At 38.0% G+C, this 12,125-nt stretch overlaps 1 protein-coding gene across 1 annotated transcript in view; it reads left to right on the top strand.

The window, feature by feature from the left end:
• The window catches only part of ZNF407 (zinc finger protein 407), a 1,276,568-nt gene that overhangs the window by 239,129 nt on the left and 1,025,314 nt on the right, over window positions 1–12,125 (top strand). Inside the window, 1 exon segment of the mRNA XM_053714859.1 lies at window positions 11,821–11,935. Within this exon segment, the coding sequence (XP_053570834.1) occupies window positions 11,821–11,935 (115 nt within the window).

Raw genomic sequence — 12,125 nt, 5'->3', positions numbered from 1 at the left:
GCTGTTTCTCGGCCATCTGAGGAGAGGTAAACTTCAGATCAGGGGACAGCGGGCAGATGAATCTGCATAGAGGTATGTAGCAGTTTTTATTTTCTGACAATGGAATTGATGAGAAAATCCTGCCATACCGATATAATGTCATGTATGTATACTTTACACTTCAGTATTCTGGGGAATGGTACTTCACTAGAATTACACTGTAAGAAATACATAAAGCTGTTTAATAACTAGAGATTATGTTTAACGTTTTTGCTGGAATGTAAAATCGTTTTCATTTACTGAGGTACTGAGTGAATAAATGTTTGGGCACTATTTTTCCACTTGGCAGTTGCTTAATCTGTTTTCTGACAGTTTCTGTTCTCCCTCACTGCTGTGTGTGAGGGGGAGGGGCCGTTTTTTGGCGCTTTTACTACGCATCAAATATTTCAGTCAGCAACTCATTGTATTCCCTGCATGATCCAGTTCATCTCTACAGAGCTCAGGGGTCTTCAAAACTTATTTTGAGGGAGGTAATTTCTCTCAGCAGAGCTGTGAGCATTATAGTTTGACTGAGATAAAAAACGTTTATTCTGTATTTTGTTTCCTGCTTTCAGAATTTGTTATCTTTGCTAATGGGATTAAACCTTTGCTAAAGTTGTGTTATTTACAAGGATTGAGGCTATAACTGTTTCAATTTATTAATTTTCAACTGTCATAGATCTTCTGTGCTTCTTAAAGGCACAGTACGTTTTAATATTATTCTAATTGAATTGTATTTCCAAGTTACAAGTTTATTTGCTAGTGTGTTAAACATGTCTGATTCAGAGGATGATACCTGTGTCATTTGTTGCAATGCCAAAGTGGAGCCCAATAGAAATTTATGTACTAACTGTATTGATGCTACTTTAAATAAAAGTCAATCTGTACAAATTGAACAAATTTCACCAAACAACGAGGGGAGAGTTATGCCGACTAACTCGCCTCACGTGTCAGTACCTACATCTCCCGCTCAGAGGGAGGTGCGTGATATTGTAGCGCCGAGTACATCTGGGCGGCCATTACAAATCACATTACAGGATATGGCTACTGTTATGACTGAGGTTTTGGCTAAATTACCAGAGCTAAGAGGTAAGCGTGATCACTCTGGGGTGAGAACAGAGTGCGCTGATAATATTAGGGCCATGTCAGACACTGCGTCACAGGTGGCAGAACATGAGGACGGAGAGCTTCATTCTGTGGGTGACGGTTCTGATCCAAACAGACTGGATTCAGATATTTCAAATTTTAAATTTAAACTGGAAAACCTCCGTGTATTACTAGGGGAGGTGTTAGCGGCTCTGAATGATTGTAACACAGTTGCAATACCAGAGAAAATGTGTAGGTTGGATAAATATTTTGCGGTACCGACGAGTACTGAGGTTTTTCCTATACCTAAGAGACTTACTGAAATTGTTAATAAGGAGTGGGATAGACCCGGTGTGCCGTTCTCACCCCCTCCGATATTTAGAAAAATGTTTCCAATAGACGCCACCACAAGGGACTTATGGCAAACGGTCCCTAAGGTGGAGGGAGCAGTTTCTACCTTAGCTAAGCGTACCACTATCCCGGTGGAGGATAGCTGTGCTTTTTCAGATCCAATGGATAAAAAATTAGAGGGTTACCTTAAGAAAATGTTTGTTCAACAAGGTTTTATATTGCAACCCCTTGCATGCATTGCGCCGATCACGGCTGCAGCGGCATTCTGGATTGAGTCTCTGGAAGAGAACATTGGTTCAGCTACTCTGGACGACATTACGGACAGGCTTAGAGTCCTTAAACTAGCTAATTAATTCATTTCGGAGGCCGTAGTACATCTTACAAAACTTACGGCGAAGAATTCAGGATTCGCCATTCAGGCACGCAGGGCGCTGTGGCTAAAATCCTGGTCAGCTGATGTTACTTCTAAGTCTAAATTGCTTAATATACCTTTCAAAGGGCAGACCTTATTCGGGCCCGGGTTGAAAGAGATTATCGCTGACATTACAGGAGGTAAAGGCCATGCCCTGCCTCAGGACAAAGCCAAAGCCAAGACTAGACAGTCTAATTTTCGTTCCTTTCGTAATTTCAAAGCAGGAGCAGCATCAACTTCCTCTGCACCAAAACAGGAAGGAGCTGTTGCTCGCTACAGACAAGGCTGGAAACCTAACCAGTCCTGGAACAAGGGCAAGCAGACTAGGAAACCTGCTGCTGCCCCTAAAACAGCATGAATTGAGGGCCCCCGATCCGGGATCGGATCTAGTGGGGGGCAGACTTTCTCTCTTCGCCCAGGCTTGGGCAAGAGATGTTCAGGATCCCTGGGCGCTAGAGATAATATCTCAGGGATACCTTCTGGACTTCAAATACTCTCCTCCAAGAGAGAGATTTCATCTGTCAAGATTGTCAACAATCCAGACAAAGAAAGAGGCGTTTCTACGCTGCGTACAAGAGCTCTTGTTAATGGGAGTAATCCATCCAGTTCCACGATCGGAACAGGGACAGGGGTTTTACTCAAATCTGTTTGTGGTTCCCAAAAAAGAGGGAACTTTCAGACCAATCCTGGACTTAAAGATCCTAAACAAATTCCTAAGAGTTCCATCGTTCAAGATGGAGACTATTCGGACAATTTTACCTATGATCCAAGAGGGTCAGTACATGACCACTGTAGATTTAAAAGATGCTTACCTTCACATACCGATTCACAAAGATCATTATCGGTACCTAAGGTTTGCCTTCCTAGACAGGCATTACCAGTTTGTGGCTCTTCCATTCGGATTGGCTACAGCTCCAAGAATCTTCACAAAGGTTCTGGGTGCTCTTCTGGCGGTACTAAGACCGCGGGGAATCTCGGTAGCTCCATACCTAGACGACATTCTGATACAAGCTTCAAGCTTTCAAACTGCCAAGTCTCATACAGAGTTAGTGCTGGCATTTCTAAGGTCACATGGATGGAAGGTGAACGAAAAGAAAAGTTCACTCGTTCCACTCACAAGAGTTCCCTTCCTGGGGACTCTTATAGATTCTGTAGAAATGAAGATTTACCTGACAGAGGACAGGCTAACAAGACTTCAAAGTGCTTGCCGCACCCTTCATTCCATTCAACACCCGTCAGTGGCTCAATGCATAGAGGTAATCGGCTTAATGGTAGCGGCAATGGACATAGTACCCTTTGCACGCTTACACCTCAGACCACTGCAACTGTGCATGCTAAGTCAGTGGAATGGGGATTACTCAGACTTATCCCCTTCTCTGAATCTGGATCAAGAGACCAGAAATTCTCTTCTATGGTGGCTTTCTCGGCCACATCTGTCCAGGGGGATGCCATTCAGCAGACCAGACTGGACAATTGTAACAACAGACGCCAGCCTTCTAGGTTGGGGTGCCGTCTGGAATTCTCTGAAGGCTCAGGGACAATGGAGTCAGGAGGAGAGTCTCCTGCCAATAAACATTCTGGAATTGAGAGCAGTTCTCAATGCCCTCCTGGCTTGGCCCCAGTTGACAACTCGGGGGTTCATCAGGTTTCAGTCGGACAACATCACGACTGTAGCTTACATCAACCATCAGGGAGGGACAAGAAGCTCCCTAGCTATGATGGAAGTATCAAAGATAATTCGCTGGGCAGAGTCTCACTCTTGCCACCTGTCAGCAATCCACATCCCGGGAGTGGAGAACTGGGAGGCGGATTTCTTAAGTCGTCAGACTTTTCATCCGGGGGAGTGGGAACTTCATCCGGAGGTCTTTGCCCAAATACTTCGACGTTGGGGCAAACCAGAGATAGATCTCATGGCGTCGCGACAGAACGCCAAGCTTCCTCGTTACGGGTCCAGATCCAGGGATCCAGGAGCAGTCCTGATAGATGCTCTGACAGCACCTTGGGACTTCTGGATGGCTTACGTGTTTCCACCCTTCCCGTTACTTCCTCGATTGATTGCCAGAATCAAACAAGAGAGAGCTTCAGTGATTCTAATAGCACCTGCGTGGCCACGCAGGACTTGGTATGCAGACCTGGTGGACATGTCATCCTGTCCACCTTGGTCTCTACCTCTGAAACAGGACCTTCTGATACAGGGTCCCTTCAAACATCAAAATCTAACTTCTCTGAAGCTGACTGCTTGGAAATTGAACGCTTGATTTTATCAGGACGTGGGTATTCTGAGTCAGTTATTGATACATTAATACAGGCTAGGAAACCTGTTACCAGAAAGATTTACCATAAGATATGGCGTAAATACCTATATTGGTGTGAATCCAAAGGTTACTCTTGGAGTAAGGTTAGGATTCCTAGGATATTGTCTTTTCTACAAGAAGGTTTAGAAAAGGGTTTATCTGCTAGTTCATTAAAGGGACAGATCTCAGCTCTGTCCATTCTGTTACACAAACGTCTGTCAGAAGTTCCTGACGTCCAGGCTTTTTGTCAGGCTTTGGCCAGGATTAAGCCTGTGTTTAAAACTGTTGCTCCACCATGGAGTTTAAACCTTGTTCTTAATGTTTTACAGGGCGTTCCGTTTGAACCCCTTCATTCCATTGATATAAAGTTGTTATCTTGGAAAGTTCTATTTTTAATGGCTATTTCCTCGGCTCGAAGAGTCTCTGAATTATCAGCCTTACATTGTGATTCTCCTTATTTGATTTTTCATTCCGATAAGGTAGTCCTGCGTACTAAACCTGGGTTCTTACCTAAGGTAGTTACTAACAGGAATATCAATCAAGAGATTGTTGTTCCTTCTTTATGCCCAAATCCTTCTTCAAAGAAGGAACGTCTACTGCACAACCTGGATGTAGTCCGTGCTCTAAAATTTTACTTACAGGCAACTAAGGAATTTCGACAAACGTCTTCTCTGTTTGTCATTTACTCTGGGCAGAGGAGAGGTCAAAAAGCTTCCGCTACCTCTCTTTCTTTTTGGCTTCGTAGCATAATTCGTTTAGCTTATGAGACTGCTGGACAGCAGCCTCCTGAAAGAATTACAGCTCATTCTACTAGAGCTGTGGCTTCCACTTGGGCCTTCAAGAATGAGGCCTCTGTTGAACAGATTTGCAAGGCTGCAACTTGGTCTTCGCTTCATACTTTTTCCAAATTTTACAAATTTGACACTTTTGCTTCATCGGAGGCTATTTTTGGGAGAAAGGTTCTTCAGGCAGTGGTTCCTTCTGTATAAAGAGCCTGCCTATCCCTCCCGTCATCCGTGTACTTTTGCTTTGGTATTGGTATCCCAGAAGTAATGATGACCCGTGGACTGATCACACTTAACAGAAGAAAACATAATTTATGCTTACCTGATAAATTCCTTTCTTCTGTAGTGTGATCAGTCCACGGCCCGCCCTGTTTTTAAGGCAGGTAAATATTTTTTAATTTATACTCCAGTCACCACTTCACCCTTGGCTTTTCCTTTCTCGTTGGTCCTTGGTCGAATGACTGGGAGTGACGTAGAGGGGAGGAGCTATATGCAGCTCTGCTGGGTGAATCCTCTTGCACTTCCTGTTGGGGAGGAGTAATATCCCAGAAGTAATGATGACCCGTGGACTGATCACACTACAGAAGAAAGGAATTTATCAGGTAAGCATAAATTATGTTTTTTTCAAAATAAAAAGGCAATATTATGATTTAAAAAGTTTGGCTAATGTAATGTTATATAATTCTGCACTATGTGCAGAATTATATAACATTATTTTTAAGGTTTACTGACCCTTTAAGGAGTCTTTGTAGTTTCTTACTTGGATGATCTGTTCATCCAAGAACTTTTTCATTTGGCTGTGTCTCACACTCAAGTGGTTCTTCATCTGCTTCACAGTCATGGATAAAAGACAATTTAATCAAGTAATGGAAATAAATTTAAAATAGGATACCCCTTAAAGGGACACTCAAGTCAAAATTAAACTTTTGTTATTCAGATAGAGTAGGCAATTTGAAACCACTTTCAAATTTACCTCTTTTAACAAAATGTGCACAGTCTTTTTATATTTTACACTTTTTGAGTCACCAGCTCTTTCTGAGCATGTGCAAGAATTCACAAAATATACATATATGCATCTGTGAATGGCTGATGAGACAGGAGTGGAAAAAGACATAACTTTGAAATTTGTCTGAAAAAAATATACTTCTCACTTGAGTTTCAGACTAAGTGCTATTGCATTGTTATCATGCCTTAGTTGATTATGCAAATCTACTGTATTTACTGGTCCGATAACTAGGAACTGCAGCGGAAATGTGATATTCCCCATAAGTATGTATGTATGTATATACACTATATATATATATATATATATATATATATATATATATATATATATATATATATATATATATATATATATATATATATATATACATACATATACACAAGGCACTATATTCCGCAATTGTATCTAGATGAAACTTTGTTGTAAAGCAGATAATGAAAGGAACGGGAAACAAACCCCAAACTTGTATTACATAATTTAGATGGAACATACAATTTTTGACAACTTTCAAAAATATTTTATCAAAGTTGCTTCATTTTCTTTTTCTAAAGTTGCAGCATTGCACTACTGGCAGCTAGCTGATTTAGTTAGCCAATCACAAGAGACAAATGTATGCAGGCACCATTCCCCAGCTAGCTTTGACTAGTGTAGGATATGTGCATATTTATTTTCAGCAATGGATACCAAGAAAACAAAGCACATTTCAAATTAGAAGTGATTTTAAAGTGTATCAAAATGACATGCTCTATCTGATTCTTGTAAGTTTTAATTTTGAATTTCCTATCCCTTTAATTCTATAGCTTGTTTAAAGAAGGTTGGTTGATATAGTTGTGGAACAAATAGCACTAGAAATTATGCAATTACATTTTGGAGGAAGAATAGGCTACTGGCTAGAGGACATTTTGGGGATGATATTCGATTAGCAGAATACAATATGCTCTAGTTACCTTTACAGGATTATTTGCTGAGGGGGAAAAAAAGACTTTTGTAATAACTTCTATATTGAATTGAAGAAAATCGATTAAACAAATTATTTGTGGAAGAAACAGATACACTGAGTGATGTTGATGGCAAAAACCTATTTTTAATAAATGTGAATTGTTCATTAATAGCTTATCACCCTCAATGGCGTTTTGAATTTTATATCCACTAAAAAAGAACACTCAGCATTTTATAGATGGCAGATTAAAATTAGAATGAATTGAGATAATTTTGTATTTGTTTGTATATTATTGTGATTTAGTTCAAACCAAATTCTATGATTTTTTTAATTTGTATTTTCTTTTTTATTGTGACACTATTAATGTAAGTATTTTAACAACTAATATGATTTAAAAACATACATCTGCATATTATTCTTAGGCTAATCTTTACATTATTTACATTATTTACATTATTTACATTGATTATTTGTTTTCTTTTTGGATTGGGATTTTGACCTGATTATGTATACTTCATTTATATAATTATGAATCTTAAATTATCATCTTTTTCCCTCTTGCTAAACTTTCTAAATAGAGAAAAAAAAATTGCCTTGTGATTTTAAGGCCATAACGTCATCACTACCTTCAGAGAGAAAACTATAACTTGGCAGCAAAGTTTTCATAACAAAGAATATATGACAAGAGAGGGGATAAACTGCAGCATTTGCAGCACTTGACAAGCCACTTGTCCTTAAAATGTAACTACCTTAGAAATCAGGGTGTACAAACTCATTACCGACATATGTGTACACAAACCCATACAAGCACGTAAGTAGTGACAAATATAGGCATACCACAAAATACTGTAATGCATACATAAAAACCAAACCTAAACATCAAAATAAACCTATACAAATACACACATATACAGACATACTTCTGAACTGCTCAGCTGCAAGATGGGAATATCCTGTACTGTAGCACAATAAGCATATTTTTTTTAAAAAAGAACTGATATTTATAGCACAGAGGGTAAACATTTTGACATGTTCTAAATCTATGTAGATTTTATTGTAATGATTTAGTTATAATTGTGTTAGAGAGTGTTGCAACGGATTGTGTTTGTAGCCAACTTTTGAAGCAGAGGGGTTAATAATTATATCTGCTGTGGCCTACTGCTTTGCCAGTCTCCTTGTGTATGTCTAGAAAGATATTCTCTGTCTATTTTTATATTATTTGCATTAGCTCTTTTATGTAGTGCAATGACAATTTAGAATGTCACCAAATTAATGATTAATTTAGTTTTATCTGCACCATTTAAATAAACTGGAGTTTCTCTATGAGATTGATGGGATGTGATTGCTGTTAGCTGCAGTCTCAACCTGCTTTTGACATTTAAACATATAAAGCTGACTAGATATAACCATTCAGGTGCTAAATATATTTTACATCTACTTCTGCTGGTAGAAATGGACGTATTAAGAGATCTAGCTTCATTGTCATTGAACTGTGAAATATTCAACCTTGTCTGCTCGTACTTAGTACTGTTGACTTTTTTATTTCTTTTAGAAGAGTAAAATTAAATGCTTCATTTTTTGTCAGCTTTTGGGAATTGCACTGAAATTTAAGACTTTCAGTTTTTACTGAGATCTTACATTTTAACAAAGTATTCTTCTAAGATTCTGTTTCCAAGGGCATAGCTCAAAGGACCATTGATCAAGTATAATATACTATAAATTCTTTCTTATAAGGGACCTTTATGTATACGTATTAAAGAACCTATATTTTAGTAGTAGTTTCATTGTATTTGGAAAAGTACTTTACAAAACATATACTAATCATAATTTGAAAGATATATAACCATGTTGAAGTTACGCTTAACCGCAGAGCTACAACATTTTGATTTAACTGTTGAGAAGGGACCCTCAAGTCAAAATTAAACTTTTGTGATTTAGATATAGCTTGCAATTTTAAACAACTTTCCAATCCTCTTCCATGATCTAAATGCACACAATCTGTTTATATGCACACTTTCTGAGGCACCAGATTTTACTGACCATGTGCAAGATTCATAGAATATACGTATATGCATTTTGTGATTGACTAATAGCTGTCACATGATTCAGTGGTAGGGAGAATAGAACTAACTTGAAAAATTGTCAAAAAAGAAATCTACTCATTTGAAATTCAAAGTGCTTTTGTATTCTCTTTGTATTATGCATTTACTGATTATGCAATTCTACTGTGTTTAGTGGCCTTTTAACCCTTTTATGACTGGGTTAAAACGTCTACATTGAAACAGCGTTCCTATGTAGACAAATTGAAATCATGTGATCGTGCAAAAGATTGCAAGATTTCAATTATGGGGGGCGTCCCTCAGACGCTAGGAACGCCCTCCAGACCGCGATAAAATCCTGCAAGCCTAGTAGGCTTCAGGACAGCCGTTTGCAATGGCGTTGTGTGCCGTTGTGACGGAATATAATGGCATTAAAAGGTTAACTACACCATTTCATTATTTTCATTTGTTTGTTATGAAGCGGGACACTTGTTAATAATGTTTGTGCTTGAAATAGAAGCCATAATGTCAGTACTTCAGGTTTCTAGAATAATCATACATTCTAAGCCATAAAACAGTATTAAATTCCAAATATATTTTACCCACAGTGTGTTCACAAGTGGCATGTCACATGTCATTACTATAGCAAAGGAATGAATCACACTTACCGTGCAACAGAAAAATGATGAAATAACAGTGTTGAAGTGAATAGTGAACGATGTGGTACTGCGAGTTACCCTTGATCCTAAATATAAAAAAATAAACTTTTTTGTCACGTTTGCGATTTATAAATTGCTTTTTGATTGGGTATTTGCATATTATTTAAATACAAATTAGTAAAATACTACTGCAAAGGCAAGAATTACATCGGCAGCACCTAAGCATTTTGCGTTTTCACACCATTTATGCCAATATTAATTCCTATCAGCAGCCTACATATGCTTGCACTATAGAAGGCAACATACCCCCCCAAGTTGCAAATGGTTATACCTGTGATAGCAGTAAACAGAATATAAGACATGTGTGGATTTTATAGTTATGCAAGTTTTAATCTATGTGATACCATGTGCTTTGTATGTGGTTTATGTATAAATTAAATGGCAAAAACATTAATTTATGGCAGGTTTTGCTTTAACTACAAGTGAAAAAAATAGGGAATTTCAGTGACTGATTGATCAGCCTTCAAATTCCCTGATTAACTTAGACATTAAACTCAAGTGTTGTTTCCTTTAAAATGCTTTAATATGCAGAATAAAAAAAAAAAAACAATCTTGCAATACACTTTCATTATTTATTTTGCTTTCCTGTAAATTAGCTCTAAAAATTGTAGTGATTCCACTCCCCCAGAGGCTATTGTGCATTCTGAGGAATGAAAAGCCTGACCCTCATACATGTTTCATAGTGATTGTTGGATACGTGCAAGAGATTGTTATATCGATCAAACAATGTAAAATAAACAACATTTCAAGAGTTTTGTCCTAGGCCTATAAAACAAAGAATATATTTTTTAAACAAATTTACATTTTTAAATGTTTTCAAAATTTTATATGCAGATCTTTTGCAATATAATAAGTATGAATAGCTTGCTTAAATTCCTGAAAACAGCACTGAAGGGACAGTAAGTGAATTAGCCCCATATTTATTCTGGATGAGTTACTGATCAACAGTTCTGCTTGTACACATTTTGAGAGTAACCTAGTGTTTTCTGCTTTTGAATGACAACCCTTTAGCAATAATGTGACATTACAGTGCTAAAATGACATGCTGTAATTCTTACAACCCTGCAATGCTAGGTGTTTAAAGGAACAGTAAACAATTTGTAATTGCAACACATTTCTGTTGCGTTGCTATAGAATAATATATCGGCCAAGTCTTAATGTTTTTAAAACAAATTAGCATCCTTTTTACTGCAACTATTTTTCAATACCCAAACTCCAACCAACATTTTCATTATTTGGAAGAGCCAATGTGGGCTTTAGTCTGCTGACAACAAGGCTAGTCACTGTGATAAAGTTAGTATAAAGGCTGTGATACACTGCAAGCGGAGCGGCGCACAGCGTGTAGATACGGCTGTTCGCTCTCACTGTCCTGCCTTTTCATCTCTGAGCACTCTGCTGTATCAGGTCGCATAGCTGAGCGCTCAGAGAGGAAATATTTGAACTTCAGAAGCGATGCGACACGGTGCGAATCAGCTGCTTCGCCTCGCGCCGCATCGCTTGCAGTGTGTCACGGCCTTCACAAAGGATTAATTGTTTTGCAGTTATCTGATGAAGCCAGTTAGTAAGTATATAGCAGAGTTAGCCTTGAGATGTCAGCAGGGAGCATTTTAAGTTCTGAGAATTAGAAATTGGTCAATTTTCAGAGCTAAATTACATGTAAAGGGGAAACAATAAATAATGAAATATACTGCAAAACTTTTTCATTATGAATAGCTAAACATTTTATATACAAATCTCAAGGTTTTTACTGTCCCTTTGACTGCTACAAATGGGTTGTGCGACTGCCCCTGCTCATTGGCTCACTGTATGTATCTGCTCAGGGCCATCAATGCTTTGCAGCTCCTAAACAATTATTTAACTGTGTGTTTAACTCCATTTGCAGGGATTAACACTTAGCATTGCAGGGTCACTAGTGCTAAAACTATCTATATAATGTATGCATGAAGAATATTGGAGATACAACTTGTACCAAATGCATATGAGTAGTTTGTATGTCCAAAATGAGTAAACAAACCCTGGATGAATAAATGACAAACAAGTGTATTTATGTTCTCTAACCCTGAGGTGCATTGTACAAGTGCTTGTCTACTGTGCCAATAAATGTTACTCTTTTTATTTCATCACATTTTAATAAAATATTTACCAAACATATATTTATTATTGTTCATAGGATCAAAGCCATTTAAATGCAAAATCTGCCACTTTGCAACAGCTCAGCTAGGAGATGCCAGGAACCACGTCAAGAGACACCTTGGGATGCGAGAATACAAGTGTCATGTCTGTGGGTGAGTGAATTACTCATGCTGTTAAATATTACACCAGGGAAAAAAAAAACATGTACATTTATTGAGAAGTAATGCTCCCAGTTAGTAACATTATGCAGGCATACCCAGCTTTTCATTGTTATGGTAAATTCCTTAAACACAGTTATGACATTTTTCTCTCAGTTCTGATACAGCACTCTGGATGAGCAAT

Source organism: Bombina bombina, chromosome 5, assembly GCF_027579735.1.
Source record: "Bombina bombina isolate aBomBom1 chromosome 5, aBomBom1.pri, whole genome shotgun sequence".
In the NCBI taxonomy this organism is placed as follows: domain Eukaryota; kingdom Metazoa; phylum Chordata; class Amphibia; order Anura; family Bombinatoridae; genus Bombina; species Bombina bombina.
The sequence above is the reverse complement of the archived record's forward strand: the minus strand, read 5'-3'. Positions and strand labels throughout refer to the sequence as shown.